Below are 20,163 nucleotides of genomic sequence, written 5' to 3' on the forward strand. Positions count from 1 at the left end.
CCGGCGGTCGGTGATGATTGGTTGCGGCGCGGCGGCGGGAGCCAATGGGGAGAGAGGGCGGGGCTAGTTGGGGTATGAATGGGGAGGGTCACGTGATGAGAGTGGGGGCGTGGGGACAAAGGGGACAGAATGGGGACAGAATGGGGACAGAATGGGGGACAATGGGGGACAGTGGGGGACAGAATGGGGGACAGAATGGGGGACAGTGGGGGGACTCGGGGGACAGGGAGGGATGGGGAGTCTGGGGGTCTGAGGGTGCTGGCTGGGGTTTGGCTAGGGCTGAGGGGTGCTGGGTGGAGGATAGGGATGCTGGGTGGGGGTTTGGGGGCTCAGAAGGGGTGGGGGATCATTGGGGTGCTCGGGGGTTGCTAGGATGCTGGGTGGGGGTCCAGAAATGCTGGATGGGGTTTTGGGGGCTCAGAGGTGCTGGATAAGGGGGTTGTGGAGGGTTCAGGGATGCTGGGGAGTTTTGGGGTTCAGGATGCTGGATGGGGAGCTTGGGGGGCTCAGGGGTGCTGGGTGGGGATCTTTGGGGGGCTCGGGGGTTGCTAGGATGCTGGGTGGGGGTCCAGAGATGCTAGATGGAGGTTTGGGGAACTCAGAGATGCTGGATGAGGGGTTGTGGAGAGCTCAGGGGTACAGGGACGCTGGGTGGGGGTTTTGGGGGGCTCAGGGGTGCTGGGTGGGGGATCTTTGGGGTGCTCGTGGGTTACTAGGATGGTGGATGGGGGTCCAGAGATGCTGGATGGGGGTTTGGGGAACTCAGAGATGCTGGATGAGGGATTGTGGAGAGCTCAGGGGTACAGAGATGCTGGCTGGGAGGTTTTGGGGGCTCAGGGGTGCTGGGTGAGGGTTTTGGGGGCTCAGGGATACTGGGTGGGAGGTTTTGGGGGCTCAGGGATGCTGGGTGGGAGGTTTTGGGGGCTCAGGGATGCTGGGTGGGAGGTTTTGGGGGGCTCAGGGATGCTGGGTGAGGGTTTGGGGGCTCAGGGGTGCTGGGTGGGGGATGTTTGGGGGCTCAGGGGTGCAGCATTGCTGGGTGGTGGTTTCGGGGTGCTGTCCCTGGGCTGGAATGGGAGCTGGCGGTGCAGAGGGCTCGTGGCCGTGCTGAGGAGAGAATTGCAGCACCCGAAAATCTGCCATAAAACGAGCAATGGCATCGCCAGGAGACGAAAATCTGTCGCTGGAGTTACTCTGAGAACCACGCGGGATTACATAATCCTCCCCAAAGTGACACTCGTGTCCCAGAAAGGGACAGTGCTGGGACAGAGCACGAGCAGGAGCATCCCAGCAGCTCCGGGAGGGAGAGACCCGAAATAAAATGTTCCCAAACACAAGAAGCTCTCAGTTTGGATCCTTTTTTCGCCTCAACCCCTCAGGTTTTGGTGGGATTGTTTCTCCGTGCCAGGCTGGGACATGGAGAGAGGAATCCAGCGCGGAGCGGGACATCAGCAGTGCCAGCTGGTCCGTGCTGGGGTGGCTCCGTGCCCAGCCGTGCCCAGCCGTGCCCAGCCCTGCTCTGCCATCCCCGAGCTGCTCCCAAATCACCGAGCCGCCCGAAATGCGGTGAATCAGCGGCGCGGTGTGGAGCTCTCGGGGAGGAGGAGGAGGAGGAGGAGGAGGAGGAGGAGGAGGAGGAAGGGCTGGCATGAATCATCCCGTGCTCCCCGGGAATGGCGGAGGCTGCCAGCGGGGGCGGGAGGAACAGGGAACGGGGATGGGGGTGGCAGTGGGACAGCCGTGTCCCCACGGAACTGCCCCGTGATCCCAGGCACCTCCAGCGCCGCTCTGGGGCGTTCCGCGGGGGTCGCAGGGCAGGATTTGGGGCAGGAATCCCCCAGGAGCGTCCCCGGGATGTCCCCGATGCCAACCCCACCGCAGGGTGGGGGAGCGGCAGCCCCAGCGCTGATACCCGGTGGGACAGGGATGGCATCGAGTGGGGACACCGCGGGGACATCCTGGCCGGGCTGTCACCTCCCAGCTCTGGCAGCTGCTCCGGAGTTCATCCCCAGCTTGTTCCAGCAGTCGTTTGTGCCAAACCCTCTGTCCCCATCATGCCAACTCCTGTCCCCATCGTGCCAAACCCTCTGTCCCTATTGTGCCAAACCCTCTGTCCGTATGGTGCCAAATCCTGTCCCCATCATGCCAAATCCTCTGTCCCCATCGTGCCAAACCTTCTGTGCCCATGGTGCCAAACTCTCTGTCCCCATGGTGCCAAATCCTCTGTCCCCATCGTGCCAAACCCTCTGTCCCCAACCAGCCCCGGGCTCACCTGAGCGGGGCGGGACCTGCCCTCATCCCGCTGCTCCATATTCATGAGCTCCTTCCTCCTCCTCCTCCTCCTCCCCTCCTCCCCCGTCCCGCCCGGTGTCCCGCTGGCACCTGAGCGCAGCGACTCGGGGCCGCGGGCGTTCGGTGCCAGCCGCGCTCGCCATGGCCCGTGCCACCTCCGTGTCCCGTGTCACCGCCGTGTCCCAGCTCTGGCTGCTGCTCCAAGCCTCCTGCCTCTGCCTGGCCCAGCTCGTGAGTGTCGCGCTGGATCCGGGCTGGAATGGGATGGAGAGGGGATGGAGAGGGGACGGAGAGGGGATGGAGAGGCGACATTTCCTATCTCCGCTCCCTCGCTGAGCACTTTGGGATTATTTCCACAGCACTTTTCCCTGGCTTTTCCCAGGAATGCCCCACTGGAGGGTGGGAACAGCCCCCAGTCATGACCCACAGCCCCGACCCGCTCCGTGTGGGAACTGGGACTTGGAAATTCAGGATTTAGTTGGATTTTCCCTGCGGAGCAGCAGTGCGGGGCTCTGTCTTTTCCCTCCCCAGAAGCCACTGGATTTTCTGCTTCCCATGGAAAATTCCCTTCTGTTTTCCCGGGATTTGCTGCTGGTCTGGGCCGAGGGGGGCTGAGCAGGGCTGGGGGGCTCTGACCATCCCAGGGCTGTCCATGGGGAATGTCGAGAGATCCCCGTGGACTCTCCAGACTCACCCAAGGGCAGCAGAAAACGGATCTGGAAAAAGGGAAGGCGAGCCCTGGAGAGGGGCAGGCAGTGTTCCCCCTGGGATCCCACCTGGGAAAAAAAAATCAGATTTTTAGAGATTTTGGAAAATCTTTCCACGCGGTTCCTAAGCTGCCTGTTGGAAACTGGGGGGCAGCTCCTTCCTAAAAAAAAAACCCCAAGGATCCCCACGGGGGCAGAGGCTGGCCAGGGGAGCGGAGAAAGGGGAATGTGGGAACTTCGGGAACAAGGAATCCTTTGGAATTCGCTCCTCGGGCAGGACAAAGGTGCCATTCAGGGGTGATCCCAGGGATGGGGAATCGCTCCTTCCCTGGCTGCAGGGATTGATCCAAGGTGGAGCCGGGGTTCTCCTGAATTTATATTAGATTTACATTAGATTTACATCAGATTTACATTTTTTCCTGCATTCCTCCCGATATATTTCTATTTATTATTTAAAATAAACCAGCCTGGAGGCCGGAAAAGCCGCAGGAGCAGAGCCTGGTTCCCATTTCCAGGAACACCAGGGGTTCAGTCTCCAGGACTGGAATCTCTTCCCCCCGATCTCCCCGTTAAGATAACAGAGAGTTCTTTGCCGAGTGCTGTGCAAACCTCAACCCGGGGTTGGGCTGCAGGAGCTTCCCTGAATGGAGCTTTTGTGCAGAGCCCGGGAGCTGAGCCAGCCCGGCACCGGCAGAGCTCACACCGAGGGGCTGGGGGTCCTCACCTCGTCCGGGGGCTTCGGGCACTGAAATCCATCAGAAATCCCAGAAATCAGAGCTAAGAGGGGCTTTTGGAAGTGCTGCTGTCACCCCATGGACACCCTGCTGTGTCGGGATGGGAGTTCTGGGATTGCCAGGGAAAGAGGGAAAAAAAACCCAAACCCCCACACACCCACAAAACAAAAAAAAACCCAAACCCCCAACCACCAAAAACAAAAAAAACAGAGATGGGGGAAAAATGTTGTCATCCCATGGAGACCCCACTCCGTTGGGACCAGAGCTAATCCCTGGAGTGCAGGGGAAAGGGGGACAGAGATGGGGGACCACAAAAAACAAAAAAAAACCCACCCAAACCCCCACAAACCCACCAAAAAAAAAAAAAAAATGTCATCCCATAGAGATCCCACTCTGTTGGGACAGGAGTTCACCCCTGGAATGCCAGGGAAATGGGACAGAGATGGGAAAAAATGCTGCCATCACCCCATGGAGATCCTGGAACCCTGGGAGAGCCAGGGAGAAAAGGAGCAGAAATGGGATAAAATCTTTTCCACCCCATGGAGACCCTGCTCCATCCAGGCAGGAGACCTTAGATACCAGGAAAAGGGGAATCAGGGTTGGGATAAAAGCTCTGCCACCCCATAGAGACCCCGCTCGGTTCCCCGGGGCAGGAGAGGGAAGAAACGCTGTGGGAATCAGGGGCTGAGGAGCTGATCCCGGATTTCCCCATCCATGCCCTGCCCGAGGATCTGAGCCCCGGGGATGTTCTCCATCCCAGCTCAGCTCCCTCAGGGCTCGGGGTGGTTCCTGACGAGGATCCCATCCCTTTTTCCCGCAGCGAGGGCCGCCGGGAGAGCCTGGCCCGCGAGGACCCCCCGGTCCCCCAGGAGTGCCGGGAGCCGATGGCATCGACGTGAGATCCCGGGAATCCGTGCGGGGATGGAGGGAGGGGACACGGCACAAAGGGGACATTGTGGGTGGCACGGGGCCGGGGGTGCTGTTCCCACTCCTGATTTAGGGTGGGTGGAGCATCCCAAACTGTGCTGGAGGCAAGAAGATCCCACCCAGATCCCACAGATCATCCCCTTCCCTAGCCGCAGCTCGGGAACTGGGGCTGGGATTGGTTTTTGGGGAATGCAGGGCAGTGGAGGATGGGGAGGGATTTGGGGGGGACAGGGGGGACCAGGACATCCCAGTGGGGTTCCTGCAGAGGGATTGTGGCTCTGGATCCTCCAGGGGCTGTGGAAGGGGGGCTCAGGCAGAGGGAGGCAGCAGAAAGGGCTCTTTCTCCAGGATGTGGGGTTATTTTAGGATTATTGATACCAAGGAGAGCCACAGCCCTCACAAAACCCCCAAAAAAACCCCAACACAACCCACCTCACAAGCCCCAGTAAAACCCTCACAACCCCGTCTCACAAAATCCCTGTATAATCCTCACAAATCCCATCACAATCCTCAAAAAACCCCAAGAAAACCCCAACAAAACCCAAATAAAACCCTCAAAAAAACCCAATAAAACCCTCCCAAAACCCCAACCCACCCCACTCCTCCCACCATCCCGCCCTGCCTGTGGGATCCATCACCTCCCTCCATCCCAGGGGTGGCACAGGGATCCCGATCCCACAGGATGGGCTCTGTGGGGTGACAGATCCCTTTCCCACCTTCTCCCCTTTCCCCAGGGTGACAAAGGCCCCGCTGGAGCCCCTGGATCCCCGGTGAGTACCCAACCCTCCCGCTGATCCCACTCCTTCCAGAGGGACTGCTGATCCCACTTCTTCTCTTTTCCAGGGAGTCAAGGGTGATCCTGGAGCCCCTGGTCCTGATGGACCCCCAGGGAAGCCGGGCATTGATGTGAGTGCTGAGCCCTGTCCCCTCTGATGTCCCCAAGTCCTGGTGGGGTGACAGCCAAACGGGCCCAAATCCCTTTGGGATGGAGCTGGAAGTGCCTTTGGGATCCCAAATGAATTCAGGAAGAGCTTTTCCCACCCCTTCCCTCCTTTGGAATCCCAAAGGAATTTGGGAATAATTTCTGTCACCCCTTCCCACCTTTGGGATCCCAAAAGATCTCAGGAAGAGCTTCTGCCACCCATTCCCATCTCTGGAATTCCAGCAGTTTCTGTCACCCATTCCCACCTCTGGAATCCCAGCAGAAGTCCAGCAGAGCTCTCCCTGTTCCCTCCAGGATAATCCTGAAGCAATTCCATGTCTCCCGGTGGGCTCAGCCCAGTGAACATTCCCAGCTGGAGAGCAGGAGGGATGGGAATGGGAATGGGAATGGGGATGGGAATGGGAATGGGAATGGGAACGGGAATGGGAATAACCCCCTAGGTTTGTTCCCTTGCAGGGCCTGACAGGAGCCAAAGGGGAGCCAGGACCCATCGGCAGGCCTGGAACCAAAGTGAGTGAGGGAATCCCACATTCCCAGGATCCCACATTCCTAGGATCCCACCTTTCCAGGATCCCACCTTCCTAGGATCCCACATTCCTAGGATCCCACCTTTCCAGGCTCCCACACTCCCAGGATCCCACATTCCCAGGATCCCACATTCCTAGGATCCCACTTTCCCCTCCCTGACCATCCCCATCACTCCAGAAGGGATCCATGGATGCAGGGATGGTGTGATGGAGTTTTGGCCCCAAGGCTGCATCCAGGCAATGGGAATTTTCCCAGCTGGGAGAGCAGATCCTCCTCTCCCAGTTCCTGACTCTCCCCTTCTCTCCTGGCAGGGTCAGCCTGGACTTCCAGGGCCTCCAGGGCTCCCTGTGAGTATTCCCTGCTCCCATGGGTGGGTGGGGTGGGAATTCTGCCCGGGGCAGGAATTCTGGTGGATTTGGGGAATTTGGACCAACTGGATCTTTCTTTTTGTTGCAGGGTCCTTCCCTGCCAGGACCCCCTGTAAGTGCCACACTGGGGCTGGGCTGGGAGGCTGGGAATCCTGGTGGGAATTGTCCTGGAGGAGCTCAATCCAGAGGGGAGATGTCAGGATGGAACCTCTCTCATTCCATGGATTTCTCTCCCTTCTCCCTCAGGGGCTTCCAGGCCAGGTTGGACTTCCTGGGGAGATTGGAGTTTTGGGACCAAAGGTGAGGAGTCAGGAGGGGAAAAGCTTCCACCAGGATCTGCTTCTCTCAGGGAATCAGGATGATCCCAAAATATGGGACATTTCGGGTGGGGATGTCCCCATTCCTGCTGGGACAGCCTGGCTCTCCACCTCCCCATCCCAAAATCTCCTTTCCTGGGATTGTTCTCTCCTAGGGTGACCCCGGACCCGATGGCCCCAGGGGACCCCCAGGCCCTCCAGGGAAACCTGTGAGTACCTCCTGCAGGAGGGAGAGGCTTCCCCAGCCTCATCCCAGGGATTTGGATCAGAATTCCAGGCTCTGGCTCTCCCTTCCCAACCCCATTCCCTGCTCCTGTGATCCCATCCTGATGGTAAATCCCGGAATGCTGAGGATCTCCTTCCCTGCAGGGGCTCCCAGGACACCTCCAAGGCCTGGAAGGCAGTGCTGATTTCCTGGTGAGAGGAAATTTCCTGCTGGATCCTCATCCCAGCTGTGTCCCACACCCCTTCCTCCTTCCCAGGTTTTTCCAGGTCCTTTCCCAACCCCTCCTTGTCCTTTCTCTCCCCTCAGTGCCCAACCAGCTGCCCCCCAGGTCCCAAGGGCCCCCAGGGACTGCAGGGATTGAAGGTAAGGAATTCCTGGAGCTTCCAGAGGGGGACAAAGGGGGATTGTCACCTCCAGGATGTGCAGGGAAACCTGGAGTAGCTCCCAGCATCTCCAGGAGGGAGAGGATTCCCCAGGCTCATTCCAGGAATTCCCGGCTCTGGAATTCCAGGCTCTGGCATTGCCTTTCCACCCCATCCCTTGCTCCCTGCTCCTGTAATCCCATCCTGATGGAAAATCCTGGAATGATTCCCACCCTTCCCTGGGATCTCTGGAGCAGCAGGACAGGGAGTCCTGGAGGGAAAGGTGACATGGGAAAGGTCCTTGAGGCTCCCAGCCCCTTCTGGGAAAACCTTGTGGAAAACCCCAACCCCGGTGGTGCCACCACCTCAGGATGTCACCTGTGAGGTTCTGAGCCACCCCAGTGTCACCTGTGGGATTCTGACACCCCACAATGTCCCCAGTGGGCACCCCAGGGTGGCTCTGGAGGACATGTCCACCAGGATGGTGCCACAAGGGATTTGCTTTGCCAGGGATTTGCTTTTCCTCAGTTTCCCTCTCCACCCTCAGGGACACAGAGGTCGCCCCGGAGCCCTCGGAGAGCCTGGAAAGCAGGGAGGGCCGGTGAGTTTTCCAGCAGGATTCCAGCAGGATTCCAGCAGGATTCCAGCAGGATCCAGGGCTGGAAAAGGACCAGGGGAATGGGTTTTGGGGAGGGGATTTTGGGGAAGGGAAGGGAAGGGAGGGGAAGGGAAGGGAAGGGAAGGGAAGGGAAGGGAAGGGAAGGGAAGGGAAGGGAAGGGAAGGGAAGGGAAGGGAAGGGAAGGGAAGGAAACATGGGGCTGGCAGGTGGGGATGAAAGGGGACTCTTCCCAAGGTGGCCACCTGTCCCCATCCCCTGTTGTGTCCCCAGGGTGCTTTGTCCCCGCTCTCCCTCCAACATTCCCTGTTCTCTCCATCCCCAGGGCCCCAAGGGGGACGTCGGTGCCTCTGGAGAACAAGGAGTGCCAGGCCCCCCGGTAACACCTTCATCCCTCTCTCCCTCTGTCCCCTAAAAGCCCCAAAACTTTAGGATTGTCCTTGTCCCACACCCCAGGGAGGTGACACCGCTGTGTCCCCACTCCCAGCAAAGCCTTCATCCCATCCACGGATGCCACCATGGAAAACTCCACGGGCACCTGGGTTGTTAGCAGGGATAATTCTGGATAAATCCCTGCTGTCCCCTGAGTCCCCCTTGCCCCGGGGCTGAGGGAATTAAAGCCGCTGGAATCCTCAGAGCGCTTTGAAGATGAAAAGCAATTAGTGGGCTGAACCCTCCATCCCGGGAAAGGGCAGAACTGCTTTGAAGCCAAGGGCTCTGGCCCAGGGAAGTGGCTCCACTCCAGGCCTGCTGGAATGATGGAATCGACAGCTGGAAAAGCACCTGGTGGGGGCTCTGGAATTAGCGAGGACTTGAATTCCTCGTGTTTGGCGAAGCTGGTGGATTCCCAGTGTCGTTTTTGCCATAATTGCTGCTTCCCCCTGGGCTGCTCCTGGGGGTTTCTCTAGCTGTGATTTCCTTCCCTGAGGGGTTTTGGGTTTTTCCACCTGAACTGGCTGTGATTCCCTTCCCTAGATGTTTTTCCTGCTGAACTGGCTGTGGTTTCCTCCCTGCAGGGACCTCAGGGCCTGAGGGGTTATCCCGGGATGGCAGGACCCAAGGGAGAGACGGTGAGCGCCGCTGGGATTTGCGATCAGGGCTCCAAACCCCATGGAGATGCTTCCCAGGAGCTCCTCAAGGAGCTGGATGGATTGGGATGGAGCAATTCACCATGGACAGATTGGGATGGAGGAATTCACCATGGATGGATTGGGATGGAGGAATTCACCATGGATGGATTGGGATGGAGCAATTCACCATGGATGGATTGGGATGGAGCAATTCACCATGGACAGACTGGGATGGAGGAACTCACCCCTCCCTGCTCTCTTTCCAGGGTCCAGCTGGCTACAAGGGCATGGTTGGCAGCATCGGAGCGGCCGGCCGGCCGGTGGGTGTCCCCTCACCCCGGGGTGCTGTGGGATCCTATTGTCCCTGCTCAATCCGTGTTTTCCTCCCTTCCAGGGCAGGGAAGGCCCCAAGGGACCACCTGGGGACCCTGGGGAGAAGGGAGAGCTGGTAGGTGACCCCGCAGTGCCAGCGTCCCCTTGTCCCCAGCCCGGCACCGTTCCTGCATGGAAAGGGGCATTTCCCCCTCCCAGGACATGACACTTGTCCCCTCCTGCTCTAGGGTGGCCGTGGCATCAGGGGACCCCAGGGTGACATTGGCCCCAAGGGGGAGAACGTGAGTATGGAATGAGCCCCCTTGTCCTGCCTGTCCCACCCTCTGTCACCCTCCAGGCTAGAGTGTCTCTTGCCCTTCCCACCTTTTTTTTGTCCCCACAATGAGGTGGCTCCTTGTCCCTCTTTCAGGGTCTCCCTGGCATCGATGGCAAGGATGGCACCCCAGGGATCCCGGGAGTGAAGGTGAGCGAGCTGGGGGTGCTGCACGGGGAATGTGGGCCAGGAATGCTGCTGCTGGGGCTGGGAATGGCGGGAATGGCGACTGGAATAGCGGGAATGGCGACTGGAATAGCGGGAATGGTGACTGGAATGATGGGAATGGTGACAGGAATAGCGGGAATGGCGACTGGAATGATGGGAATGGTGACAGGAATAGCGGGAATGGTGACTGGAATGATGGGAATGGTGACAGGAATAGCGGGAATGGTGACAGGAAAAATGGGAATGGTGACTGGAACAGCGGGAATGGTGACAGGAATAGCGGGAATGGTGACAGGAATAGCGGGAATGGCGAATGGAATAGCAGGAATGGTGACTGGAATAGCAGGAATGGTGAATGGAACAGCGGGAATGGTGACTGGAATAGCGGGAATGGTGACAGGAATAGCAGGAATGGTGACCTGGATAACAGGAATGGCGAATGGAATAGCAGGAATGACAATTGGAACAGCGGGAATGGTGAATGGAATAATGGGAATGGTGAATGGAATGATGGGAATGGTGAATGGAATAATGGGAATGGCGAATGGGATAACAGGAATGGCGAATGGAATAGCGGGAATGGTGAATGGAATAATGGGAATGGTGAATGGAATAATGGGAATGGCGAATGGAATAGCAGGAATGGTGACTGGAAAAATGGGAATGGTGACTGGAACAGCAGGAATGGTGAATAGAACAGCGGGAATGGTGACCTGGATAACAGGAATGGCAAATGGAATAGCAGGAATGACAATTGGAATAGCGGGAATGGCGAATGGAATAGCAGGAATGGTGACTGGAATAGCGGGAATGGTGACTGGAATGACGGGAATGGTGAATGGAATGACGGGAATGGCAACTGAAATGATGGGAATGGCGACTGGAATAGCAGGAATGGCAACTGGAATAGTGGGAATGGCGAATGGAATGATGGGAATGGCAACTGGGATAACAGGAATGGCAACTGGAATAATGGGAATGGCAAATAGAATAACGGGAGTGGCAACTGGAATAATGGGAATGGCAAATGGAATATGGGAATAATGGGAATGGTAACTGGAATAATGGGAATGGCAACTGGAAAAATGGGAATGGTGACTGGAATAATGGGAATGGTAACTGGAATAATGGGAATGGCAACTGGAAAAATGGGAATGGTGAATGGAATAACAGGAATGGCAACTGGAATAACATCCCCTGGGCATGGCAGGGCTGGCTGTCCCCATAGGGTCAAGGGCAGTGTCGCCCCCTTGCCAACCTGTGGACACCCCATTCCCGGTGACATTCCCGGTGACATTCCTGGTGACATTCCCGGTGACATTCCCTCTCTTCCCCGCAGGGTGGCACAGGACAGGCCGGACGCCCGGGAACGCCAGGACACCGGGGACAAGCCGTGAGTGCAGAACTGCCCAGGCTGTCACCCGAGGCGCGCCACCCCGTGCCAGGGGTGCCAGGGGACACTGGGCTGTGCCCAGCTCGATACCGACTTTGTTTCCCTAGGGACTGCCGGGCCAGCCGGGAAGCAAAGGTGGTCCAGGTGACAAGGTGGGTGTCGCCTCTGAGCGGCTCCTGTCCCCTCCCTGTCCCCTCCCTGTCCCCTCCCTGTCCCCGTGTCCCTGACCCACCACTCTGTCGGTCCCCAGGGTGAAGCCGGACCTCGGGGCCACCCCGGTGTCACCGGTGCCCCAGGGCAGCTCGTGAGTACCGCGATGTCCACTCGCTGTCCCCTCGTTGTCCCTCCCGGGACAGCCTCGGGCTTGTTCTCTCTCTATTCTTTTTCCCCCGTTTCCTGCAAAAAAAAAGTGGAATTTGGCACTTTATTCCCACTCTGCTCCTCACGGGAACCCCCCAGGATCGCTGCTCCGGCCCAAATCCTTGCCGAGGTGACAAGGACAGGGCCACACGTCCCTCGGGGGAGGACAGGGAGCACGCGATGCCTGCGAATCCCATTGCTCCGGGATTTCCTTTCCCGTTTTTAGGGCGAGCCCGGACCGCGGGGCGAGCAGGGCCCGCAGGGTGTCCCCGGGATGAAGGTGAGCTGGGGACACCGCGGGGGTGTGGCAGTGCCAGGCGGGGTGGCACTGACCCTGCTCCTTTCCCGCCTGTCCCCAGGGTGACCGCGGTGAGCGTGGCCTCGTGGGACCCCCTGGCGAGCAGGGCAGAGCGGTGAGTTGTCCCCAAAGCCGGGGAATTGTCCCCAAAGGCGGGGAACTGTCCCTAAAGTGGGGCTGGGACATGGGCCGTGCTCGGGATGCTCTGAGCTGTCCCCAGAGCGGGGCTGGGACATGGGAAATGCTCTGAATTGTCCCTAAAGCAACACGGGGGATGCTCTGAGTTGTCCCTAAGTGGGGATGGGACATGGGGGATGCTCTGAGTTGTCCCCAAATTTGAGCTGAGACGTTTGGAATGCTCTGAGTTGTCCCCAAAGCCAGGGAGTTGTCCCTAAAGCCAGGCTGGGCCATGGGGAATGCTCTGAGTTGTCCCAAGAGCTGGCCTGGGACATTTGGAGTGCTCTGAATAGTCCCCAAATCCAGACTGGGACATTTGGAATGCCCTAAGTTGTCCCCAAAGCCTGGGAATTGTCCCCAAATCCAGGCTGGGACATTTGGAATGCCCTAAATTGTCCCCAAAGCCTGGGAATTGTCCCCAAATCCAGGCTGGGACATTTGGAATGCCCTAAGTTGTCCCCAAAGCCTGGGAATTGTCCCCAGATCCAGGCTGGGACATGGGAGATGCTGATCCCGGATCAGTGGGACACAGCCAGACCTGTCCCTTTGTTCCCAGCCAGGGTCAATCCCACGCCTATCCCGCTGCCACTGAGGGATTAGGGAATAACTCAGGGATTAGTGACACCATGCTGGGACAGGAATTTCCTCCCATCCCAGGAGAGGCTGCCCAGCCCCTCTCCAGACCTTCCCTGCGGGGGAAAAATAGCCAGAAATTATTTCCTCACCTTTCCCGGGTACAGGAATCCATCCCTGGAAGATCCCCCACTCTTGGCATGGCTCCTTTAGGGTTTTGTGTCCTCTTCCCCCTTCAGAGCTGGGATTTTGGGAAGGTTGGGATTTTGGGACCAGCTGGAGGATGGGGGACTCCCTGTGCACCCTGGGGAGAATTCCCTCATGGGAAAAGCTCTTCCCAATGTCTCTCCTCACTAATTTTCCCAAATTCCTCGGATTTCCAGGGCCCAAAGGGCGAGCAGGGCCCACCAGGCATCCCGGGACCCCAAGGCTTGCCGGGAGTCAAAGGAGACAAGGTGACACCTCCTGCCCTGGGCTCCAGCTGGGGGACACTGCTCCGAGCTGGGCTGATCCCACTTTTTCCTTTTTCCAGGGATACCCAGGGAAAACTGGCCCCAAAGGCAGTGTTGTGAGTCCATCCCTGGCTGTGGCAGGGTTTGACAGAGCTGGGTTTGGCACCTCTGGCTCCAGGCACCTTCTCCATGAATTCCCTCCACATCCCAGAGGGGAGAATTCCTGGAGAAATTCTCTCTCAGAAACTGAGAAATCCCAAATTTTTCGGAGCTGCAGAGGGTGGGAGGGATTTTGGGAAGATTCCCATCTCTCCTTGCCTTTCCTTTAGGGGGATCCTGGTGTCCACGGGCTGGCAGGGCTCAAGGGAGAGAAGGTGGGTGATTCCAGAAGATTCCTGGGAATGCTGGTGGATCCCTGCCTGTGCTGGGGTTTCCAGCAGGTCCATGTGGTTTCCCCAGCTGCATCCCTAAATCCCTAAATATCCTCATTGCCTTTCCCATGTGCTCTGTCCCCAGGGGGAATCGGGAGAGCCAGGACCCAAGGGACAGGTGAGTGATGGGGGAATTTGGGATCCCCACAGCTTGGGAGGATTTATGGGATCACAAATCCACAACCCACATCTTGGGAGTATTTATGGGATCACAGATCCACAACCCACAACTCAGTAGAATTTGTGGGATCGCAAATCCACAATCCACAGCTTCAGAGGATTTATGGGATCCTCAGCTGGAGTGGATCCTCCTAGCTGAGATGACGGTGATCCCGGAATTGGTGGGTGCTGAGGGAATATTTTCCCTGGAAATGGGATCTGGGGGTCATGCTCAGCCCTGGATTCAGGCTCAGGCTCAATTTGGGGTTCAGCCCCCATTTGGGATCCATCCCCAGCCCCATTTGGGGTCCAGCCCTGCCTGTGGTGTTGCTCCTGGGAGTTTTTGGGGTCTCGGGGGATTTCATGCCCCTCTCCATCCCTTCTCCAGCAAGGCATCCAGGGAGATCTCGGCTTTCCCGGCCCCTCGGGGGATGCAGGAGCTCCGGGAGTTCGGGGCTATCCCGGCCCGCCCGGCCCGCGGGGACTGGTGGGGGAGCGCGGGGTGCCGGGAATGCCAGGGCCTCGGGGCACAGCCGTGAGTATCCCGATCCTGATCCCCATCCCACAGCCCTGAGTATTGCAGTTCTGATCCCATATCCCTGAGTGTCCCGATCCCACAGCCCTGAGTATCCCAATCCTGATCCCGATCCCTGAGTATCCCTATCCCACATCCCTGAGTATCCTGATCCCACAGCCCTGAGGATCCCAATCCTGATCCCATATCCCTGAGTATCCCGATCCTGATCCCAATCCCACAGCCCTGAGTATTCCAGTCCCGATCCCACAGCCCTGAGTATCCCGATCCTGATCCCGGTCCCATATCCCTGAGGATCCCAATCCTGATCCCAATCCCTGAGTATCCCGATCCTGATCCCAATCCCACAGCCCTGAGTATTCCAGTCCTGATCCCGTATCCCTGAGTATCCCGATCCCACAGACCTGCTCACCCCTCCAGCTCTGCAGGAATTGCCTCTCCTTCCTATCCCATTCCCCTGGGAAGGAGCTGCTGTTCCATTCAGGAACTGGGAGTGCTCCCTGGGCTGGGATTACCTTCCTTCAGGAATTCCGTCTTTCCCGCTGTGTATGGCACCCATAAACCGGCCCTATATAAACCAGCCAGCAGCAGGGATAGGCAGGGTCAGGATTTTTCCCTAAAAACCTCATTTTAGACTCAAATGCTGTGAGCAGGATGCATGGAGAGAGCTGGGAGGTGAATTCCCACCAGCATGGTTTGGGATTTATTTTGTTGAAGGTGGCCTCGAGTTCTACTTCCATTCTTGGGGTTCCAAACTTGCTCCTTGGGGCACTTGCACTGGGGTAATGGGAAAGAGAAGGGTGGGAAGGCTCCATGGGATGCAGGGAGGTGCTCTGGTTTGGGATTTGGGCTGGGAAGGCTCTGGGGTGGGGCAGAAGGAGCGAAATTCCCTTCGTGGCAGGGCCGGGACGCCGGGGACCAGCACATCGTGGATGTGGTGCTGAAGATGCTGCAAGGTGAGGGCTGAGTGGGGCAGGCACTGCATCCCACAGATCCCATAGATCCCACAGATCCCATCCCATGGATCCTATGGATCCCATCCCACTCATCCTGGCCCCGCTCTGCCCCACAGAGCAGCTGGCAGAGGTGGCCGTGAGTGCCAAGAGAGCTGCCCTGGGTGGGGTTGGGGCTGTGGGACCCCCCGGCCCCCCCGGACCCCCAGGGCCACCCGGTGAGCAGGGTCCCCACGGCCCCATGGGACCGCGAGGTGTCCCCGGAATCCTGGGAGCTGCCGGGCAGATCGGGAACATCGGCCCCAAAGGTGGGTGATGGTGGCACCGTGCCAACCTCCTCGGGGGTGGCACTGCCACTCGTGTCCCCAGCCCTCTCCAATCCCATCCCATGTTCCATGGATTCCTTCCCTCCTTGTTGCTTCCCACAGGGAAGAGAGGAGAGAAGGGTGAGCGGGGAGAAGCTGGCCGGGGCCACCCGGGGATGCCAGGTCCTCCGGGGATCCCAGGTGAGACCCCATGTGCCCAGCGTGGATGGAAACCCTGGGCACCTTGGGGTGGGGAGTGTGGGGTGGCTGGGGAGCTTGGGATCCATCCCACAAACCTGCCGGGATCCATCCCACAAACCTGCTGGGTTCATCCCATAAACCTGCCTGGATCCATCCCACAAACCTGCCGCAATCCATCCCATAAACCTGCTGGGTTCATCCCACAAACCTGCCTGGATCCATCCCACAAACCTGCCGGGATCCATCCCACAAACCTGCCGGGATCCATCCCACAAACCTGCCGGGATCCATCCCACAAACCTGCCGGGATCCATCCCACAAACCTGCCTCGATCCATCCCACAAACCTGCCTCGATCCATCCCACAAACCTGCCCGGGTTCATCCTGTAAATCTGCTCAGGCTCATCCCACAAAACCTGCCTGTGTTCATCCCATAAAACCTACACAGGATCCTCCCACAAAACCTGCACTGGTTCATTCCACAAAACCTTCAGTTTCATCCTGTAAATCTGCTCATGTTCATCCCACAAAACCTTCACAGGTTCTTCCCACAAAACCTTCACAGGTTCTTCCCACAAAACCTTCACAGGTTCTTCCCACAAAATTCTACCCAGGTTCAGCCTGTAAATCTTCCCAAATTCATCCCACAAAACCTTCACAGTTTCACCCTATAAACCTGCTCATGTTCATCCCACAAAACTCTGCCCAGGTCCATCCCACAAAACCTGCCCAAGTTCATCCCATAAAACCTACACAGGATCCTCCCACAAAACTTGCACTAGTTCATCATATAAATCTGCTCATGTTTGTCCCACAAAACTCTGCTCAGGTTCTTCCCACAAAATCTGCCTGGGTTCATCCCACAAAACCTTCAGAGGCTCTTCCCACAAAACCTTCCCGTGTTCATCCCACTAAACTCTGCCCAGCTTCAGCCTGTAAATCTTGCCAAATTCATCCTACAAACCCGCCCAACTTCACCCTGTAAATCTTCCCAAATCTTCCCACAAAACCTCCCTGTGTCGATCCCACCAGGACCATCCTTCCTCACCCCTTTCCCGCCCTCTGGAACGTCTCCCTCCCCACACCTCCGCACCCTCCCAGTCCCCATTTCCCCAGTCCCAAACACCCCATTTCCCTCTCCCATCCCCTCCAGGTCTGCCGGGCATCCCCGGGCATGCTCAGGACGGCAAGCCGGGCGAGCGGGGCATGCCGGGCTCCCCGGGCGAGGCGGGCAGGCCGGGCTCCCCGGGCCCCTCAGGGCTGCCCGGCTTCTGTGAGCCCGCCGCCTGCCTGGCCGCCTCGGCCTACGCGGCCGCTCGCCTCACGGAGCCGGGGAGTGTGAAGGGACCGATGTACTGAGGGATTCCTGAGGGAAATGTGCTCCCGAAGGGACAGAGACACTGCAATGTGGTGGGGTTTTGGGATTGGGGGTTTGGGCGGGGAGTTTGTCCCACAGAGCTGTTTGGGTTCGTCCACAAACCTGCTGGGGTTCATCCTACACAAACTGCCTGGGTTCATCCTACAAAAACTGCCTGGGTTCATCCCATAAAACCTTCACTGGTTCATCCTAGAAATCTGCTCATGCTCGTCCTACAAAACCTGCCCAGATTCGTCCTGTAAATCTGCTCAGGTTCGTCCCACAAAAACTGCCTGGGTTCATCCCACAGACCTGTCCAGGTTCATCCCTTAAAATCTACACAAGCTCATCCCACAAAACCTTCACAGGTTCATCCCACAAAACTTTCACAGGCTAATCCCACAAAACCTTCCCAGATTCATCCCACAAAATCTGAACAGGATCCTCCCACAAAACCTGCACAAGTTCACCCCACAAAACTTTCCCAGATTCATCCCACAAAACCTTCAAAAGTTCATCCCACAAAACCTGTTCAGGTTCATCCCATGAAACCTACACAAGCTCATCCCACAAAACCTTCACAGGCTAATCCCACAAAATCTGAACAGGTTCCTCCCACAAACTCTGCCCAAGTTCATCCCACAAAACTCCCAGATTCAACCCACAAAACCTGCCCAAGCTCATCCCACAAAACCTTCACAGGTTTATCCCACAAAACATGCCCAGGCTCATCCCACAAACCCCACAATTCCAAAATTCCCCACCTTCCCGGTGCCCAGGAATGTCAGGATGAGGACAGAACACAACCCTGGGAGCTGAATTCCCACTGGCACGGGAATTATTTGGGAATAAAGGGTGCCCTCAAGTCCTGTTTCCATCCCTGGGGTTCCAAACTTGCTCCTTGTGCCCCAAAAAATAAACGGGAATAAATTTTATAAACCCTGTGATGTCCTGTTCAAAGCAGCTCGTTGAAATTCCCCTTTTATCCTTCCCCTTTTTCATCCTTTCTTTTTTAAATCGGAATTTTTAAAGCCCCCCCTAAAATCTGATTATTTAAGAAACTTCCCATATCCAGCCTTGTTCGCTCCCAGAGCTGCAAAACTCTGTAAAATAGGAATAAAAATAGAAATATTTTATAATTATGCAGAGGAAAACACCAACTTTTGGGGAAAAAAATGTACAATAAAACCGAGCTGGATTCTTAATACCTGGAATGAAGTATGATTTCTTTGGATCAAAGCAAGGCCGTGGTGGGGTGGAGATTTTTGAGGGTTGAAGATTCTTTATTTTCCTCCTGTAAGCCCCTTTTTGGGTGTTGTTCCCATCCTTCGGGACAATTCCAGCCTCTCCGGAATTCCTTCAGGAAAAGCTGTTCCTTTATCCCCTCAAAATCAGAGGGAATTTCCCACCCCTGAGGCAAAAATTCACCAAAAATCCCTTCAAGTCCGCCGGGATATCCACCCTGTGCTCCAGCTCTTCCCTGCCGATTTCCCCACCAGATGGAGCTGCCAGCCCGTGGAATTCGCTCTTCCCGCCTGGGATATTCCCGAAAAACTCGGTTTTTCCCCCTGGAAGAGGCTGTGGGATCCCCCGGGACTGGGCTGAGCTCCCAACTTCTCTGTGGGGGAAAAGAAGGGGGAATCACCTTCCTATGGCAAATTCCCGCTTTTGGGATGGACAGGGAAGGGGATGGGAAAAGGGAATCAGGGCTGGGAAAAGGGAACTGGGGACAAGGAGGGGCTGAGAGATGAGTTCTGGTCCTGGAACAGGGAAAAAACACTTCCAGGTGGGAGTGAGGGCAGAGTTGGTGTCCTGGAACAGGGAAAATCCATTTCCAGGTGGGACTGAGAGCTGAATTCTGGTCCTGGAATGGGGAAAATCCATTTCCAGGAGGGACTGAGAGCTGAATTCTGGTCCTGGAATGGGGAAAATCCATTTCCAGGTGGGATTTAAGGCCGAGCTCTGTTCCTGAAGCAGGAAAAAGCCAATTCCCAGGGCAAACCCTGGAAAAGCTCTGCTGTGCCTGTGGAGCATCCTGGGTTTTTCCAGGAGGATTCGGGAAACCTGGGAGGCTCCTCAGTCCTGTTCCCAACATCCACATCCTGGGATGGGGTAATGGGATGGGAAAGGATAATGGGATGGGATAGTGGGATGGGATGGGATATTGGGATGGGATATTGGGATAATGGGATGGGATAATGAGATGGGAAAGGATAATGGGATGGGATATTGGGATGAGATATTGGGATAATGGGATGGGATAATGGGATGGGATAATGGGATGGGATAATGGGATGGGATAATGGGATGGGATAATGGGATGGGAAAGGATAATGGGATGGGATAGTATGAGATATTGGGATGGGATATTGGGATAATAGGATGGGATAATGGGATGGGATAATAGGATGGGATAATGGGATGGGATAACGGGACGGATGAGCTCCAGCACATCCAAAGATCAGCTCCAGCTGCCTCCGGAGCCAGTACAGCTTCCCAAAAAACCTCTGAGGTGAGAGAGCTCTGCCTTGGCAGCTTTGACCTTCCCGATCCATCCGACACATCCCGGGAGACGCCAGCACGGGAGCTGGGAATGCAGAGCCCGGCCAAGGCGGCGTCTGGGAAGAATAAAAAGATCAGGAATTAATTAAAATGCCGGGAAGCAGCTGTCTGGAGCTGCTGCTCTGCTCTCTCCCACCTGCTCGTTCCTCCCGGATTCTCCTGGGAGTCAGCCCAGTCCTTGTCACCTCAGCTGATCCCTGCTCCCAGACATCCGAACCTCGGCTCCTTTCCCGAGCAAAAAATAGGTGGAATCTGGTAAAATTATTCCAAGGGCTTGAAGGACCTGCTGCCGAAGCCAGAAAATCTCCGGGAATTCGGAGGGGAGGAGTCCAGAGTGCTCCCTGCCTTCCATGGGATGGGAAAGGAAAAAGGGGAGAAGGGAAAGGGAATCGAGGCAGATCCGTTTGGGATTGCAGCGATTGCTCCTCCAGGAGCTTTGCTTTGCTTCCCAGCTCCTTTCGAAGCTGTGGAAAAGGGGAGATTCGGAAGAAATTATAGCCTG

At 56.9% G+C, this 20,163-nt stretch overlaps 1 protein-coding gene across 1 annotated transcript; it reads left to right on the forward strand.

Moving 5' to 3' along the window:
• The first annotated feature begins 2,338 nt into the window (after positions 1–2,338).
• COL9A2 (collagen type IX alpha 2 chain) lies at positions 2,339–18,304 on the forward strand. Its single transcript, XM_085081163.1, has 32 exons — positions 2,339–2,523; positions 4,554–4,628; positions 5,395–5,430; positions 5,504–5,566; positions 6,060–6,113; positions 6,443–6,478; positions 6,588–6,611; positions 6,746–6,799; positions 6,972–7,025; positions 7,186–7,233; positions 7,349–7,405; positions 7,952–8,005; positions 8,347–8,400; positions 9,038–9,091; positions 9,358–9,411; positions 9,486–9,539; positions 9,652–9,705; positions 9,834–9,887; positions 11,245–11,298; positions 11,406–11,450; positions 11,549–11,602; positions 11,885–11,938; positions 12,018–12,071; positions 13,090–13,161; positions 13,239–13,274; positions 13,488–13,532; positions 13,675–13,707; positions 14,137–14,283; positions 15,185–15,239; positions 15,356–15,544; positions 15,665–15,742; positions 16,896–18,304. Exons 1-32 carry the CDS (start codon positions 2,434–2,436, stop codon positions 17,099–17,101), a joined length of 2,091 nt encoding a protein of 696 aa, XP_084937289.1. The 5' UTR covers positions 2,339–2,433; the 3' UTR covers positions 17,102–18,304.
• The last annotated feature ends 1,859 nt before the right edge of the window (positions 18,305–20,163 follow it).

The sequence above is a fragment of the Lichenostomus cassidix genome, chromosome 23 (genome assembly GCF_008360975.1).
Source record: "Lichenostomus cassidix isolate B80296 chromosome 23, HeHo_3.0, whole genome shotgun sequence".
NCBI lineage: Eukaryota > Metazoa > Chordata > Aves > Passeriformes > Meliphagidae > Lichenostomus > Lichenostomus cassidix.